The 18,740-nt window shown below is 49.0% G+C and overlaps 1 protein-coding gene across 1 annotated transcript in view; it reads left to right on the plus strand.

Annotated features, from left to right (window-relative positions):
- Window positions 1–18,740, plus strand: part of LAMB2 (laminin subunit beta 2) — a 59,585-nt gene that overhangs the window by 22,038 nt on the left and 18,807 nt on the right. The window contains exons 11-23 of the mRNA XM_056846628.1: window positions 57–169; window positions 1,376–1,455; window positions 1,686–1,821; window positions 2,966–3,124; window positions 6,117–6,244; window positions 7,322–7,442; window positions 7,565–7,757; window positions 9,601–9,744; window positions 11,125–11,356; window positions 12,600–12,763; window positions 13,543–13,767; window positions 16,141–16,358; window positions 18,021–18,117. Coding sequence (XP_056702606.1) covers window positions 57–169; window positions 1,376–1,455; window positions 1,686–1,821; window positions 2,966–3,124; window positions 6,117–6,244; window positions 7,322–7,442; window positions 7,565–7,757; window positions 9,601–9,744; window positions 11,125–11,356; window positions 12,600–12,763; window positions 13,543–13,767; window positions 16,141–16,358; window positions 18,021–18,117 — 2,010 coding nt within the window. The remainder of the gene's footprint in view (window positions 1–56; window positions 170–1,375; window positions 1,456–1,685; window positions 1,822–2,965; window positions 3,125–6,116; window positions 6,245–7,321; window positions 7,443–7,564; window positions 7,758–9,600; window positions 9,745–11,124; window positions 11,357–12,599; window positions 12,764–13,542; window positions 13,768–16,140; window positions 16,359–18,020; window positions 18,118–18,740) is intronic.

Consider the following 18,740-nt stretch of genomic DNA (forward strand, 5'->3'; position numbering starts at 1 on the left):
GCCTTGATGATGGAGGCTGTTTAGTCAGGATGATTTGATCCACTCTTCCCTCCCAGGCTGCCAGTGTGACCCACGAGGCACGGTTCAGGACGGGCCCCAGTGCGATGCCATTACAGGCGACTGCTTCTGCAAACGCTTGGTCACTGGACGCAGCTGTAGCCAATGTCTGGTGAGTGCCAGGCAGCCCTCTTTTTTGACTCTTGTAAGTGATGTTGCTTCCTGGGCTGGATGGACCTTAGGGGAGCCATCCATGTATTCTCTGCTGCTCCTGCCCAAAGCGGTTGTGTCTGAGAACGTAACGAGGCTGCCTTTTATCAAGTCGGATGATTGATCTATCTGGCTCATTATGGTCTGTTCTGACTGGCAGTGGCTGTCCAAGATCATAGACAGAGGCCAACGTGGTGTAGTGGTTAAGAGCGGTGGTTTAGAGGAGATGGACTCTGATCTGGAGAACCGGGTTTGACTCCCCACTCCTCCACATGAGCAGCGGACGCTAATCTGGTGAACTAGATTTGATTCCCTGCTCCTACACATGAAGCCAGCTGGGTGACCTTGGGCTAGTCACAGCTCTGTTGGAGCTCTCTCAGCCCCACCAACTTATAAGGTGTCTGTTGTGGGGAGGGGAAGGAAAGGTGATTGTAAGCCGGTTTGAGTCTCGCTTAAGTGGTAGAGAAAGTCGGCATATCTTCTTCTTCTACAGCTACTACTTGAGATCGTTTAACTTGAGATGGCAGATATATTTAACTTGGGCCCTTCTGCCTGCAGAGTGTGGGCTTTACCACTAACCTGTGCCCTTTTCCCGAGGTATGGGCTTGTCTGGCAATGGAGGCCCTCTTGCCCTCAGACTCAGAACTGTACTCCTAGACCAGTGGTTCCCAAACCTTTCAGGCTACCATCCCCTTGGTTCCACAAATTCAACCCCAGTGCCCCCTCCCAATCCAACAACACAGTTGAAGGGGCCCACCTCAGATGCCCCCTTTCCTCTTAGTGCCCCCTAAGGTAATCCCACCGCCCCCCAGGGGGTGGTACTGCCCACCTTGGGAACCACTGTCCTAGACCAACAAGTAGGGGTGTGCACTGATTCCACCCCCCCCCCAGAATTCTTTGCGAGCCAAGCTGCACATTATTAGGAAATGAAAATCACCCCTACCAAGCTCACTAGCCAGCATCATCTGGGGAATTTTTTTTTCTGGCCCCTAACATAGCGAACAGCCTGAGCTTGAAGCAAGCTTCACCCATCCAGTTCCTCCCCTCTCCAAAGGGAAGATTATTGGTGAACAGGTCCTCCTCCAGGCCAGATGTCCTTCCTTTACTTTCACATTCTAGCTGTTTCTTAGAAAAAGGGGTCCCTAACATGCTCTTTGTTTCTTTTCAGCCTGAACACTGGGCCCTGAGCCCTGACCTACATGGATGCCGGCCCTGTGACTGCGATGTAGGAGGTGCTCATGACAACCAGTAAGGAAATGGCAGAGAGGGTAGGAAGGCCCTAGCAAGAAGGAGCAGGGGCCCACGAAGGGAGGATGTGGGGCTTCTAAATGAGCTCAGGGACTGATTTAATAAATTACTGGGGGAGATGGGGGGAAAGAGGCCGGTGGTACCACTGTGGGAAAAGAACAAGGTTGCTTTGGGAGGTGAGGGGAGACCCGATCTAACCTACCACAACTATCTGCCCTTCCTTGCCACAGGTGCGCCAGAGAAACGGGACAGTGCCGCTGCCGCAACCACATAGTGGGCAGGCAGTGCAACCAAGTGCAGACTGGCTATTACCACATTGCGTTGGACTACTACACGTATGAGGCGGAAGAGGCCCGACTCCGCCAGGTGAGGAAGGGGCCATCGGTGTGAAGCGGGTCAGGAACCACCCCCATTAGGGGGGTGCGTCTGGGGCTGCAGGGCGGGCCCAGTGAGGCAAGAAGCAGTTGCAAGGAGAGCTGGAGTCAGGGTATGGCGCAGAAGGGTCTCTTAGTCTTGGCCCTCTGCTGTGCCATAGATGTGAATGAAATAAATGTGTGCATCCAACTCAAGACACAGCTGTGTATGCTCAGTATACCCACCAGTCTTTTAAGCTGGGAAGGAACCCTGTGTGACTAATAAGATGCAGCACACCCTCAGTCCCTGAAGGCAGATGTGGTTAAGTTCGGTGGACTCTAATCTGTAGAACTGGGTTTGATTCCCCACTCCGCCACATGAGCAGTGGACTCTAATCTGGTGAACCAGGTTGGTTTCCCCACTCCTCCACATGAAGCCAGCGGGGTGACCTTGGGCCAGTCACAGTTCTCCCAGAACACTCTCAACCCCACCTACCTCACAAGGTGCCTGTTGTGGGGTGGGGGGTGGAAAAGGTGATTATAAGCCGCTTTGAGACTCCTTAAAGGTAGAAAAAAAGTGGGGTATAAAAACTCCAACTCTTCTTCTTGGGGAAGATCCCGAGTCAGAATAAGTATTGTATTTACATCCTACTCTCTGTCCATATGAGGCTCCCAGGTTATTTCCCATTCAGACACAGAGCAGGCCTGAGACCTAATTGGCTTTAAGAGTGTAGTAGCATCAAGACCATTCCTCTAAGGCATTTTTATTTGAGATAATGAAATAAGTGTTCCTAAATGAGTGTCCACTTTGGCCCTTCGTGTACTACGAGGCCTAGGCAGCTGACACTTAAGATTCAGAGCAGCTAGAACATCGTGAACACATTGGTCAGGGACAGCAGTCTTCTTGCCTTGATTCAAAGTGCTTTGCTCTACAGATTAAAAGGCATCAGTGTGTCACAAGGGTGTGTCACATGATACAAGCGTAGCTAATGCTTCACTCTGTTGTTAGCAAAGACATTGTTAACAAAGGTTTGGCAGGGATAACTCAAAGGACTGAGACCTGGTGGGGGGAGTGCTAAGGGGACAGTGGCCAGGTGGAAGCTGAGTTTACTATCTGGCAGGACGGGCAAAATTTTACTCAGTTCTTCTCTTGGCAGGGGGTGGAAGTCATGGAGCGAGTGCACCCAGCAGGCCACCCAGCCACGTGGACCGGGCTGGGGTTTGCCCGGGCTTTGAAAGGCAGCGTGGTGGAGTTCCAGATCAATAACGTGCCCTTCTCCATGGAATATGACATATTGCTGCGCTATGAACCTCAGGTACACCCTCGCTTTGACCTAGCAACAGAGTTGGGGTGCGCGCTTCGAAATTTTGGACCCAGAGTTCGGGTAGGGCACCGTTTTCATCATCCTGGTTTTTCGGGAGTGTTGTTATCAGTTTAGGATTCTTTTCCAGGTTTTTTTTTTCGGGTCCCGAAAATTTGGGACCATTATTTTTGTCACACACACCCCGTTTCCCCCTCTCCCTGCGGCTGCAAGAACAGAGAGGGAGGGAGGGAAAGAGAAAAGGCCAATCCTAGACCTACCTGACAGACATCGTCTACACTGGAGGTTGCTCCCCACTGCTGGCCTCAGATGTGGCAGACCCCACCCCAGAGCTGGAAAACTGTGGGTGCGTAGGCTTGTGGACTCCTGTGACACTTAGGGCTACCGTGGCAGACATCCCCCCCCCCACCAGGGGCTTTTTAAAAAAATTGACAACTGAATAGTATTATATTTATAGCAATATGTGCAACAGGTCCCCTGAATTTCCAGCTTTCATTTTTTTTAAAGTAAGTCTCTACACTGTTTTGTTGCCTTTTGCTTTAATCTCCATGAGGAAAAGGGCTTGAGATTTACAGCGTGGTGTAGTAGTTGAGAACGGTGGACTCTGACCTGGAGAATCGGGTTTGATTCCCCACTCCTCCACATGAAGCCGGCTGGGTGACCTTGGGCAAGTTACAGCACTATTAAGAGCTCTCTTAGCCCTGCCTACCTCACAGGGTGTCTGTTGTGGGGAGGGGAAGGTGATTGCAAGCCAGTTTGAGTCTCCCTTAAGTGGTAGAGAAAGTCGGCATATAAAAACCAACTCTTCTTCTTCTTCCTCCTCTTCCTCCTCTTCCTCCTCTTCCTCCTCTTCCTCTTCCTCCTTTAAAAACAAATGGTGGGAATTCAGGAAACCTGATTACACATATTGGTATGCTGTTATATGTAACGGGATTCAATTGCCAATTTTTTAAAAAGCCCCCCTGGTGGGGGTGGGGGGAGGAAACAGCCATTGTGACAGCCGAGCTTGGCAGGAGTCCAGGAGTCCACCAGGCCACCTGCCGGTTTCTGGCTGTGAGACACCAGCACGGCCAATGCCGGCATGGTAAGTCTAGGCCCAGTTTGGTCCTTTCCATTTTAAAATTGTAAGGGCCATGGGTGGAGGCTAGGTCTACCCAGCCATCAACGATGAGTCAGTGTCAACTAACTGATGTTTCCTGGGCCAGCTTCCTTTCTTTCCCTCCCCACTCTTGCTCCAGTCTATCAAGGTCATTCTCTGACCCTATCCTCTGGGGTTGCCAGGTCCCTCTTCTCCACCAGCGGGACATTTTTGGGGCGGAGCCTGAGGAGGGTGGGGTTTGGGGAGGGACTTCAATGCCACAGAGCCCAATTGCCAAAGTGGCCATTTTCTCCAGGGGAACTGTTTTCTATCGGCTGGAGATCAACTGTAATGGCAGGAGATCTCCAGCTAGTACCTGGAGGTTGGCAACCCTACTCCCGACATTCCAGGAGAAAATTTGTCATTACTCCTGAAATTTTTGGGACTGTTTGGGGTTATTTCAGTATCCCTGAGCCGACACAAAACAGCTGTCTCCTCTGGTTTAACCAGATGCACACTCCTATCCCAATACCTCTGACCCAGTCCTTTCAACCTTACCTCTGAAATAAATAAACAAACGGAGAATGTAACATTTGAATTCAGATTTGCAAATTTCAAATTAGATCATGGACATCTGGATTTCAAAACTTTCCAATAAATGGTTCACATCTTAATGTGAATTTCAGAATACGGACGTGTCAGGAGAATATACGAGTATATTGGCAATAACTTAAGTTGGGACATTAATATTGTCGAAGGCTTTCACGGTCAGAGTTCATTGGTTCTTGTAGGTTATCCGGGCTGTGGAGTAACACTGAAGGACAGTGTCTCTGAAGATGCCTGCCACAGCTGCTGGCGAAACGTCAGGAAAGAAAATACCAAGACCACGGTCACACAGCCCGGATAACCTACAAGAACCAATGGGACATTAATCATTTTCAGTTTCAAAAGTAGAATCCCGGTTTTCAGAATTTGAAATGTTCAATCAAGAAATTTGAATTTCAGAATTGTTTGGAATTCTGTTTCTGTTTCACCCTTACCTTCCAATCTGGCCAGATCTCCACAGACCTCTTAGGTCCCATTATCTGTACTGCTGCATATCGGAAGAACGTAAGGACGCCAGCTTTTTTAACTGGTCATGCTCCTGAGCCTTTTGCGCTGATCTGCCATGCCAAAATCAAGCTTTTCCTGTAGAGGAAAAAGAATTACCTGCATCACTTCTGTTGCTGTTAAAAGCACAAGAGCAGGGACAGGAGAAAAGCTTTTAGCATTCCTCATATGACCCTTCTCCTCCACTCCCTGAACTAGAGTCTATGTAACGAAAATATATACCAGACAGTTACCTGTAACTGTTAGTCGACAGTAATACTCAGTGGTGATTGTTATGTTTACTGTGCCTATTTCTTCCCTTAAGCCCCACCCCCCTCACATCAAGGAACTTTCTGGAATACCTGCCTGTCTCTTTCCTTTTGATTAAAAACCTGGGTCTCTCGCAAGTTTTTGAAAGCCAGAGCAACCTATGGGTAAAAAGGGGCATCAATCGGCAATCCTATCGCAGTCTTTCTGGTGGAGGACTCGGCCATGGAGTCCAGAATGTAGGCGTGCATTGGGGAGTCTGCAGCAATGTCTTGCCTGACACCGTCCCTTTTCAAAAAAAACGTCCCTCCATTCCCCTCATGCCTGTCCTTCCCCGCCCTTGTTGTGTTTCCCGCCTGAGGTACTGAATCCCTTTGGCCCACAACCACTTCGTCCGCACATTGAGCTGAGAGACTTCGACCATCAAAGGGGGCTCTGAAGCAGTACCATTTTACCCTTGGCCTGACTCCTCAGGGGAGTCTCTGACCCTGCACCCCAGCATCCTGCCAAGCTGATCCATGAGCAATCCTGTATGCTCTCCTCTCCCCTCAGCTACCTGGGACGTGGGAGGAGGTGAAGGTGTCTGTGGTGCGGCCTGGGCCTATCCCCACCAGCAGTCCCTGTGGGAACACGATCCCTGCAGATGACTTGATGTCCGTGGCTCTGCCATCCACCTCCCGGTGAGTGCTGGCAAATCCAGAATTGGTAGCATCTTGGCTTTAGTGATGAGGAAAATGTTGCTGTGGGGAAAGAAGAGAGTTGGGAGCTATGGATTTGGACTGTATCAGGAACAATCAGAGCTGCATCCTGGACAAGTCCACAATCTTTTCTCATTGTGGCAAAAAGCAGAAAAGACTATCTAGATGTGCCAATGAGAATGTAGCGTCAGCCATTGTATCCATGGTGTTCAAGAAGCCTTTGTAAAAGCAACACCCTTTAGAAATATTTTGGTGCTACGCCTCTCTGCTCTATTTGTTTAAAACATCTTTATCCTGCCTTTCAACCCACCTTAGGGTCCCCAAGGCAGCAAACAATCAAAAACATTTTAAAAGCCCTTAAAATACATACTCTAAAAACAATTAAAAATGACAATTAAACAAAACATAAAAATAAACAAAACACACCCACAATTAAAACATTGTTGTTGTTGTTGTTGTTATTAGTGTGCTATTGGCTCATGGCAATCCCAGGACCATGAAGTTTTCAAGGCAAGAGATAACAAGTGGTTTTCCATTGCCTTCCTTTACATAGCAAACCTGTCTCCCGTGCAAGAACTAACCTCACCCACTGGTGGAAGACAATGAAAGATGGGGACAGTCCAATCTCCCTGGGGAGGGGATTTCATTTTGGTGTCGTGACCAAGAAGGCCCTGCTTAGGGTTGTGCCACCCATCTAGCCTCAGGCCATGAGGGCATTCAAAGAAGGGCACCTGAAGGTGACTGCAGAGGTTGAGTAGGTTCATATGGGAGTAGAAGGTCCTTAAGGTATGTTGATCCCAAGCCATATAGAGGGCCAGAAGCTAACTGGGAGCCAGTGAAGGTGGAACAAGTTGGGAATGAGGTAGTCTTTACAACCCTTTCCAGTCAGCATTCTGACTGCAGCATTCTGTACCAACTGTAGCTACCAAACGCTCTTCCAGGGCAGCCCCATGTACCGCGCATTGCAGTAGTCTAATCTAAATGTTACCAGAGCATGTACCACAGTGGAAAAGATATTTTTTGCTGTGTCCTGATCTATATGATCCTTCACATCTTCAGGTATGTGGTGCTGCCTCAGCCAGTCTGCCTGGAGCAAGGGGTCAGCTACACCATCCGGCTGGAGTTCACTCGCTACGGAGGGCGTGAGCATTTGCAAGGTGCTGCTGTACTCCTGGACTCAGTAAGTACTGAATGGTGGAGCCCTGGCATGTCAGACAGGGAAGTCTATGGCTTGATGGAGGAACCACTTGCAAGTAATGCACTGTCCTTCTCTGTGTCTCCTTTATTTCCTTTCCCCCGAAGTTGGTCCTGATGCCACGTTACTCCTCCTTAGAGATGTTCATTGCCGGTGATGCCGCCTCTATTGCCCGCAAGGAGATCTTTGAACGCTACCGCTGTGCCCAACATGCTCGCCCTGTGGTTAAGGCACCCATGCCAGAGCCTTGTGCCAACTTGCTCGCCAGCATGTCTGCCATCATCCTCCAGGGGGCGCTGCGTGAGTGTTTATTATTTATACTATTTATAGTTGGCTTTCTTACTTGGACTGAAGGCAGGTGAAATGCTGCTTTGTAATTGGCTGTAGTGAGAGAAAAGTTCCTCCCCGAAATCCAGTTACCGCCCCCCCAAAAAAAGCATTTTAAGAACAAAAACAAAACCCGGAGCTATTTGAAAGGAACGGGGGGAGAAACCAAGCCTCATTTTTAAAAGCCTTCTTCTCAGAAAGAGCTCCAAGGAAGCAGGAAGCATTTGAATCTCCGCCCCTTGGCCTGCTGCGTTGTAATTGGCTATCTACATGCTGTGAGAGAAACCAAGCTTCTGCATCCTGCTCTTTGCCTTATGCATGGGGATTTCAAGCAAGCTGAGCTCAGGGGAGAGGGAAGAATCGAGTTAATAGAGGGATGGGAAGTCCCGGGATTTTTAAAAAATGTTTTATTTATTTTATATTATTAAGGGTACAGAAGGTAAAAGGGGGAAGGGTAAACAGGGTATCCATCAAAAGGTAAAAAAGAAAGAGAACATAAACACTTCCTCTTGAAAAATTAATCGTGCCGACTACATTAGGACTATTATATCTTTTGAGTTAGCTATATTGGAAGTCCCAGGATTTGTGAGGGCTGGCAGCGAGGTCATCTCTAATGGGGGGAAAACTCATGTATAACTCCAAGGAACAACCGAGACAGACGGGGGTGAACGTGAGTGAAAGTACCCATGCATAAATGACCACAGAGATCTTGCCAGAGAACTCATCCCACACTGGAAAAGGTTCCCTGCACTGCACAGAACTCCTGGTGGGATAAAAAAGCACAAGGGCAGAGGGGTTGAAATGACGCCTGCTGACTCAGGCCACATGGGGACACCTGTGACTCTGTATCCATGCTAAGTTGCATGCACAAGCGGGGGCTGCCTAGGCCAAAATTCATGTGGTTTCACTGCCATCCTGTTCTGGAGTGGGGGGCTAGAGGCCTACCTCCTCTCCATTCTCTGCAAAGGCCTCAAATCACCTTCATATGATTTGGTGAGGGTAACATTCCTGCTAAAGCGCCCCGTGGCGCAGAGTGGTAAGCTGCAGTACTGCAGTCCAAGCTCTGCTCACGACCTGAGTTCGATCCCGAGGGAAGTTGTTTTCAGGTAGCCGGCTCAAGGTTGACTCAGCCTCCCATCCTTCCGAGTTTGGTAAAATGAGGACCCAGCTTGCTGGGGGGTAAAGTGTAGACGACTGGGGAAGGCGATGGCTCACCACCCCGTAAACATAGCCTGCCTAGTAAACGATGTGATGTGATGTCACTCCATGGGTCAGTAATGACCTGGCGTTTGCAGAGGGGACTATGTTTTACATTCTTGCTGCAAGTGGAAGGGCTGCTGAACCGCCACAGGCCACCCAGGAACAGATTCCCACAGGATTCTCCTCACATCTCCCAGATCCAACCCAAACATCACATTGAAACATAAGAACATGAGAAAAACCCATGCTGGATCAAGTGAAGGCCCATTGAGTCCAGCAGTCTGTTCACACAGTGGCCAACCAGGTGCCTCTAGGAAGCCCACAAGCAAGAGGACTGCAGCAGCATCGTCCTGCCTGTGTTCCACGGCACCTAATACAATAGGCATGCTCCTCTGATCGTGGACAATCATGCCCTTGGTCCAAGGTCAAACCTCCTTCCCCTCAATAAAGGCGCGACTGAATTTATAGCCACCCGCTGGCTCCCTAGTCGACCAGGGCTCTGGGATTTCCTTCTCCTAGTCTCCCCCCTCCCCTTTCTCAGCTGCTCTCTCGTCGTCTTTCTTTCTGCCTCCTTCTCACTCTGTTTTTTGTATGTGTGTGGTTTTTTTTGCCCCAGCCTGCCTGTGTAACCCTCAGGGCTCACTCAGCTCTGAGTGCAACCCAAGGGGCGGGCAGTGCCAGTGCAAACCTCACATCATGGGCCGCCGCTGCGAACGCTGCTTCCCTGGCACCTTTGGCTTCGGGCCCAGCGGCTGCAAAGGTGAGTGAAACTTGGGTCCTGACCGTCCCTTCCCACACTGTTTTGTTTGTTTTTAAGTCCTTGCTGGGCTACTCAGTTTCAGTGGTTGCTAACGGGGCTAGAGCAGAAATATTCAGTTAAGATAATTATCCAGTCTTTCTTACTCCTGACATATTGTATGGGAAGGGGGTTGCCCCAAGCAGCAAAAGAGAGATTTATTTATTTGTTTGTTTGTTGCATTTATATCCCGCCCTCATTCCTGGCAAGCTGGGCTCAGAGCGGGTCACAACACAATAGTAAAACATCAATTAAAACATACGTTAAAACATACTTTAAAATCCCCTACTTCATATAATACAGTAAAACAAGATGGCACTTGATTACGAGTCGCAGGTACTAGACCTAGTTGCCGGTACTAGACTAGGTCAGCTGTGGATCCCCAAGCCAGGTTGGGGGGAGGAGGGGGGGACCAGCAAATGATGATAATTGTTATTATAGATTTAAAGGTCCATTTAGGGGAAAGAGAAGGGTGGTTTTGGAGAGGAGGAGAAGCATACAGGGTATACAATTAAGCTCCCTTCCCTATAACCTGTACCGGCTCTTCCCAAAGCAGCTTTCTTAAAACAAAAGTCTGCATCAAGTATAATATGTTTATTTATAGTTTTTTTTTAAGTCTCTTATACACATGTCTGAACCTCTGTGTGCTCCATAGTTACCTGGCATTCCTGTATGATCTTCAGTCTCTTTTAGAACTGAACACTCCTCCCTATATGAGCCACCTGGATAATTTTGCTGAACAGCTGTTCAAAAGTTAATCAACTGACCAGTAAAGAGATTCATGGACCATTTCAGAAAATCATTTTGCTTTTATTGTGTGCTTTTTTTGCACTCGTTTTCCTGATTCCTCGCCTCAAAGTAACACGTCATAATATAATGGCCTTTTCCAAGCACTTCCACTGCAATTTTATTGAACTGAAGCAATTGTGCATTTGAGCACAGTCTTTGATTGTTATCCGTCTGTTCCTCGTCGTACCTTTTTGTCTAACCACTGTTCTCAGCTAAAAAGCTGACAGATTCTACAAGAAAAAAATTAGAATACCAGGTTCAGGAAAAGACTTTGGAAAGGAATTAATTTCATGCAAAAGAGGCACCATTTCTATACCTTGAATTACATAACTGAATGAGAGCAGAATCTGAATCTTCTAGGCAGTGACTATGAACATTCCTAGACAAGGTGAAGTCAGACATTATGCAGGGAATAGTTATTAAATCAGATAATCAGGCATGTCATGAGGCATGTTTGGGTGTGTGTGATGTGTTCGTGGAGTGTTGTGGTGGTGTGTTGGCAGGAGGAGCAGAAAACATGGATGACTTTTCCTTCCTCCCTCCCCCCCTTTACAGCATGCCAGTGTGACAGGGAGGGATCCTTGACCAGCTTCTGTGATGGCTCCAATGGACAGTGCCCATGCCGGCCAGGGGCTTTTGGGCCTCGCTGTGACCACTGCCAACCTGGCCACTGGGGTTTCCCAAACTGCCGCCCCTGCCAGTGCAACGGGCGCTCAGAAGAATGTGACCCGCGGATAGGCAGCTGTCTGCGTTGCCGAGGCCACACAGAAGGCGAACGATGCCAGAGGTGAGGGAGAACATTAAGACATTCGAGGGTAGCTGGCAGCTGCACTGGCCTTCTTTCAGAAACTGTCTTCTCTCACCCTAAGGCCTGAGGGCTCAGGTTTGAGGTACGAGAGTGAAGGCCTCAGGGTTCTGCTTGCTTATGAACCCAACTGCTAAAGGATCCGACTGTGGTCTATGGTTGTAGGTTTATGACCCACACTACTGAGGAGCCCCGTGGCACAGAGTGGTAAGCTACAGTACTGCAGTCCAAGCTCTGCTCACGACCTGAATTCGATCCCGACGGAAGTCGGTTTCAGGTAGCCGGCCCAAGGTTGACTCAGCCTTCCATCCTTCCGAGGTCGGTGAAATGAGTACCCAGCTTGCTGGGGGTAGAGGGAAGATGACTGGGGAAGGCACTGGCAAACCACCCCGTAAACAGTCTGCCTAGAAAACGTTGGGATGTGACGTCACCCCATGGGTCAGGAATGACCCAGTGCTTGCACAGGGGACCTTTACCTTTTTACTGAATCAGTGTCCACGTTGGCTGAAGCGATGAACATGCCAGTCACATGCTACTCATTACCATGAGATAATGAGTTATCGTAGATTATCATACCAATTGGCCACATAAACTACCAACCAACCCCTGCCCTCACCCCAGAACTTCTTCCTTCTGTTTCAAGGAAGTCCAGATACTGTGTTGTGAATCAATTATATAAATCAGGTACATTTCCATACATGAACAGTTTTCCATAATGGGCTTAGACGGTTAGTCCAGGAGACAGGAAATATGGAAGAGGAGCAGAGAATTCTACAGGCCATGGCCCTCTTATAATGGGAAGCCTTTTTCAAATTCCCCTTTCTTTTTGCAATAGCAGAAGAAAAGAGCAAGAGTCCAGTAGCACTTTAAAGACTAACTAAATTTCTGGCAGGGTAGGAGCTTCTGTGAGCCACAGCTCCCTTCTGTGGCTCACGAAAACTAATACTTAAACTGCCAGAAATTTTGTTAGTCTTTAAGGTGCTACTGGACTCTTGCTCTTTTCTACTGCTATTGACAGACTAACACGCCTACCCATTGTGATCTTCTTTTTTACAGTTATCCTGTGGTTGTAGCCGGTTCTCCGCATTGCTGTGGGTCAGAAAACTTGCTTACAAAATCAAGAGACCTAGAGTTCTCAGGCATTTGTATTCAGTGCAGGATGCGCTTAATGTAACAAACTCCCGGGAATGTGAAATACGCAACCCACCTCTTTCCTCATCTGCAGGTGTGCATCTGGATACTACGGAAACCCCGCGTTGGCCTCAGGCGGCCATTGCCGCCCTTGCCCTTGTCCTGAGGCACCAGGCTCTGGACGCCATTTTGCTGCTGCATGCCACCAAGACAGGCGCTCTGGGACTGTGATGTGTAGCTGCCTCCCAGGCTATACAGGCAAGGCCAACCTCCTCGTCCATCTGGTAAAGTCAATGGTCAGGCCTGGCATGCAGCAAGTGCGGTGGAGAGGGGGAATTCTAGAAACCATCTGTGACCGACTAAGGGTTAATGGCCATCAGTGACTGTATGTGAGAGGGACATACAGGGAGTGGGTGAAGCTTAAGGGAGGAGACTCTGAGCTGCTGGGGAAACGTTTTTTCCCCCCTCTGGGATCTGGTGTGATGGGTTGTGTCTAGGGTTGTGCCTAGTGTGACTGGGGGGAAAACCAGAAGGGTGACGAAAGAGTTTGGGAGGAAAAAAGGTCCCTACACTAGTCACTGAGTTCGATCCCAACGGAAGTCGCTGTCAGGTACTGTGAAGTATAATAAAATTGTTATTTTATTGCTGAACTGAATAAAGCCTCTGGAGACTCAATTATCTAAGGTAAAATGAAGCAGGAGACGTGGGAGAGATCCCCGGCATCACACCATCAGATGGGCTGGTAGGATGTAATAAGTCAAGTCCCTGGCTCGTGACTTCATGCCACAGCAGGCTTTGCTAGGCCGCAGGAGTTGAGCATTGTGGGTTGAAATACTGGTGGCTACAGTGGGTTTGCTGTAGGAAACCAAACAGTCTGCCTAGGAAACGTTGGGATGTGACGTCACCCCATGGGTCAGGAATGACCTGGTGCTTGCACAGGGGACTACCTTTACCTATATAGTGGGTTTACTGGGTGGGGCACCGGTCTTCCGCTACCTCTGTCAGCCCCTCAGAAGCGAAACCTTTGTCTCACCTAGGCCCGCGCTGTGACGAGTGTGCTCCTGGTTACTACGGCAACCCCTGGCAGGCTGGGGGGCGATGCCAGCCCTGCGCATGTAACAACAACATTGAAACCTCGGACCCGGAGTCCTGTGACCGTCGCACGGGCCGCTGCCTCCGCTGCCTCTACCACTCTGAGGGGGATCAGTGCCAGCTCTGCCAAGCGGGCCATTACGGTGATGCCACCCGTCGTACCTGTCGCCGTAAGTCCCTTCTTGGGGAGAGATTCTGCTTCCGGTCAGCATTTAGCACACATTGCTCCCAGCTCTACCGTTTTAGCCATGTCCTTCTGTAAACCATAGAAGGATATACTTTTAGGGCGGGAAGAAACTTCGGAGTTGCATCTGAAGATTTCAGTTTATTTTCTCAAGTAGCAACTGACTTGTTAAATTATGGGAATGGAGAGATTACAAAAGAACATAAGAAAGGCCCTGCTGGATCAGACCAAGGCCCACCAAGTCCAGCAGTCTGTTCACACAGTGGCCAACCAGGTGCTTCTAGGAAGCCCACAAACAAGACGACTTCATCAGTATTACCCTGCTTGTGTTCCACAGCACCTAATATATCAGGCATGCTCCTCTGATCCTGGAGACAATAGTTATGCATCATGACCAGTATCCATTTTTACTAGTAGCCATGAATAGCCCTATCCTCCATGAACATGTCCACATGTTGTTATGAGGGGTTGAAGTCTGGTTGCACCTTCTGTTTCTCATGCTTCGTTTTGTTGTTCCCAAATTTTAAACCTTAATAAAACGGTTGGTTAAAAAACGTCCATGGCATCCACACCCTCTTATATGAGGCGGGGAGAGACCAGTCATGCTTACAACAAATTGGAAAATCCGCCTAGGGCCTAGTTGCAAAAAAAAAAAAAAAATGCCCTGTGTAATTCTAGTTTCATCTCTGGCATCTTTTTCAGAGCGCTAAGAATTTCTGTTTTTTGTAGACGCTTTCTAATCCTCATGATAATTGAAAACATGAGATTAGCAATGGCCCATTGGGCTGGATTTAGGGGAGGTAAATCTCTATCATATATGGGAATAGGAATGACCGCTTCATCACACAGTGAGGCTTCGTGGATTAGTGGGAAGGCCGAATGCCTTCAGCCACATATCATAAGGACAAACAGAGGCTTTGAAGTGAGAAGCACAAAAACAGCTTTTTGCCGTCCTCATGCTCCTTTCTCCCACTCTGTTTATCTTCTTGCACACCCAGAACTGGGCTGATCAGTACACTGCATTCTCCGAATTCAGGTGCTTCAGCAAATCAGATTTTGTTAATTCCCTCTAAACTAAGATTTAATTCCTGGCTTAGGCTGTTTATGCAGGGTCGATTCTGCTCCTCGCTCAATGCTGATTTTTAAAATCCGACCTTTAAAATGACTATTCACGGTCCCGATGCAAGAGGAGAAAGTCAAACAAATTCCACCCCCCACTTGCCTGCTCCTTCGTTTGCATAGCCATTAGTAATAGTCATTTGCATAGCTAAACCGCGCAGCTGGGATTCTGCATGCTTCCTTTAGTGAATGCTTCGATGCGGGGGCAGGGCAAATACGAAAGGTCGCGGTAAAGGGGTTCTTAAGAAAAGAAAAGCAGGCATGTGCCAGCTTTGCAGTCACTTCCGGAATGACGGTTCAGCGTGAAGAAATAAAAAAAATATGCTGGGCACTTCAGCCTGGAACGTGCTGCTAATTACCAAGCATAAATGGCCTATGAGTTCCGGTTTGAACACATGGTTCTGCCTTATCCAGAGTCAGGCCGTTGGTCTATCAAGATCACTGTTGTCTCTTCTGACAGTGGTGAGTCACAAGCAGAGGTCTTTCCCATCACCTCCGACCTGATCCTATCGAGTGGAGGTGCCGCAGAATGAACCTGGGACCTTCTGCGTGGAGACCAGGTACTCTACAACTGAGCCCCGGCCCCATCCCAAGGGGTAAATTCACAAGCTCCAGTTTGCAAAGGCTCCTGTGTTTGGGCCTCACAGTGCATTGAAGCGTGATGAAACCCGAAAGTCTTGAATCGTGCTGTGCCCATGTAGAAGAAGAAGAAGAAGAAGAGTTAGTTTTTATATGCTGACTTTCTCTACCACTTAAGGCAGAATCAAACCAGCTTACAATCACCTTCCCTTTCCTTCCCCACAACAGACACCCTGTGAGGTAGGTGGGGCTGAGAGTCTGGAGAGAGCTGTGACTGGCCCAAGGACACCCAGCTGGCTTCATGTATAGGAGTTGGGGAACCAACCCAGTTCATCAGATTAGCGGTCCGCCGCTCATGTGGAGGAGTGGGGAATCGAACCCAGTAGGGAGGAAGGGGGCAAGAGGAGCAAGGAGAGGCCAATCTCGGTCCTCATGATGGCATTATCTTTGTTGCCAGATTGTGCTCCATACCTCCTGCCCCACTGTACACAAACTCAGCCACAATTACTCCATAGCATGGATGCTGCCCTATATCCTCCTGGATCTTAGAAAGGAAAGTCTTTAGCATTTCGAATGAGGTGCAATTTCATTCCTATCACGTATTGACATAATATTTCCTGCCTGTTGTTTGTTGAGTAACCCTTTGCCTTTCTCACTGCAGGTTGCTCCTGTAACTTCCTGGGCACGGTGAGCAGCGAGTGTCCATCGCGGGACCACTGCCTGTGCGAACGGAGCAGCGGGCAGTGCCAGTGCTTGCCCAACGTCCAAGGGCAGAGCTGTGACCATTGTGCCCCCAACTTCTGGAACCTAGCCAATGGGCAGGGCTGCCAGCCGTGCAGCTGCCACCCCCAGTACTCACTGAGCCCTGCTTGCAATCAGGTGAGGCAGATCTCCGTGGGTTGGCAAAGGCAGACGGGAGCCTCCAGAACAGTTCAGTGATAGAAGCCGGAGGAGCAGAAAACATCTAATGATGGGAAATAGCAACTTCCCTAAGGCCTCCTAATAATAATAATAATAAATAGAAGAAGAGTTGGTTTTTATATGCCAACTTTCTCTACCACTTAAGGCAGAATCAAACTGGCTTACAATCACCTTCCCTTCCCCTCCCCACAACAGACACCCTGTGAGGTAGGTGGGGCTGAGAGAGTGTGACTAGCGTAAGGTCACCCTGCTGGCTTCGTGTGTAGGAGTGGGGAAACCAACCCGGTTCACCAGATTAGCCTCCACCGCTCATGTGGAGGAGTAGGGAATCAAACCCAGTTCTCCAGATTAGAGTCCACCGCTCCAAACCACTGCTCTTAACCACTACACCACACTAGCGGAAGCAACATTTGAGCATTCTCCTTCTTGCTTCACAGACTTGGAGGCACTCTGTTCCAGTAGCTCTAAGCAACTACAATGAGCAGGGAAATTCATGCTAAGAAAACCAGGGGATGTACCAGCCAATAAGGCATCTGCAGATCTGTGCTCATCTTTACCCCTGAGAGAGCTCTAAGAGAGCCAACGTGGTGTAGTGGTTAAGAGCGGTGGTTTGGAGTGGTGGACTCTGATCTGGAGAACCAGGTTCGATTCCCCACTCCTCCACATGAGCAGCGGACGCTAATCTGGTGAATGGATTTGTTTCCCCATTCCTACACACGAAGCCAGCTGGGTGACCTTGGGCTAGTCACAGCTCTCTTAGAGCTCTCTCAGCCCACCTACCTCACAGGGTGTCTGTTGTGGGGAGGGGGAGGGAAGGTGATTGTAAGCCAGTTTGAGTCTTCCTTAAATGTTGAAGAAAGTCGGCACATAAAAACCAACTCTCTCTCTCTCCATACTCAGTGACAGGTGCAATTCAGACCACTGTCCATCTCATACCTATGTAGTGCGTTTTTTTCTCCTTCAAGGAGCTTGGGGCACATGGTTCTCCTTTCCCCATTTTATCCTCACAGCAACCCTGTGAGGTAGGTGAGTTTGAGAGTGTGTGGACTGGCCCAGATACACCCAGCGAGCTTCTTGGCAGTCTTGGACTTTGAAGCCGGGTCCCTCAAATACTAGCCAGTGTGGTATAGTGGTGCCAGCGTGGTGTAGTGGTTAAGAGCAGTGGTTTGGAGAGGTGGACTCTGCTCTGGAAAACCGGGTTTGATTCCCCTCTCCCTTCACATGAGCGGCGGAGGCTAATCTGGTGAACTGGGAAACATGCCATGTGGAAGCCTGGTTACCGCTGCACTGAATTAGCAGCAATAATAGGAGAACTATAGGAATTATTGCCATGTGGAAGACCCTCAAATCATATGGGTCCTGCAACCAAAGGAATGGCCTAGGACTGCTTATGGGAGGGAAAACTGGGAAAATCTGTGATCATCAGTGCCTTCCATTGAGTGATTGCTGGATCCAACCCAACTTTTATCCCTGCTTAGGAATAAGAATAATAGTAACCTCGTCTTGTGTCTCAGTGCCTAGACAAAGTTCTCCTTCTGTCACTTGGCCCCGGGGGATAGTGGGCCGGGGTTTGCTTTTGGGATTCCCACCATTGTGCCTCCAACTGGCTGTCTCTTGCAGTTCACAGGGCAATGCCAATGCCGGCCAGGATTTGGGGGCCGTACCTGCTCTGAATGTCAGGAGTACCACTGGGGAGAGCCCAGCCAGCAGTGCAGAGGTGAGTGCAGGCTGCAGGCAGACAGAAGCCAGACCCAGGTGGGGCACAAAACTAAGAGCTGGCGGAGAGCCAAAAATACGGCTGACTTTAACACAGTGGATGCTACAAATCTGTGACAGACGGCAAAGTAATCCTGAAAATATCCATGTTCATTAAAACACACACACACAAGAACAGGCTTCCTCGGGAGGTTGGTAAGCTCTCCTTCCCTGGAGGTTTTTAAGCAGAGGCTACATGGCCATCTGTCAGCAATGCTGATTCTATGACCTTAGGCAGTTCACAAGAGGGAGGGCATCTTGGCCATCTTCTGGGCATGGAGTAGGGGTCACTGGTGTGTGTGTGTGGGGGAAGTAGTTGTGAATTTCCTGCATTGTGCAGGGGGTTGGACTAGATGACCCTGGTGGTCCCTTCCAACTCTATGATTCTATGATTCTAACAAGCAACCAGTGAGCTTCTAGCTCTTATGACTGTGGAGACAATCGCTTTCATCCAAAGAACTGTGAGCAGAGTTCCACTTGGGCCTGTTCTTTCCCCTGCTTTCCCTTGACAAACCTTCCAGTGTCCTGAAATAGACCGCTAAAGGACATTCGGCTAGTGTAATGGAGAAGGGCTGCCTTTGGAAT

The sequence above is a fragment of the Euleptes europaea genome, chromosome 1, assembly GCF_029931775.1.
Source record: "Euleptes europaea isolate rEulEur1 chromosome 1, rEulEur1.hap1, whole genome shotgun sequence".
In the NCBI taxonomy this organism is placed as follows: Eukaryota; Metazoa; Chordata; class Lepidosauria; order Squamata; family Sphaerodactylidae; genus Euleptes; species Euleptes europaea.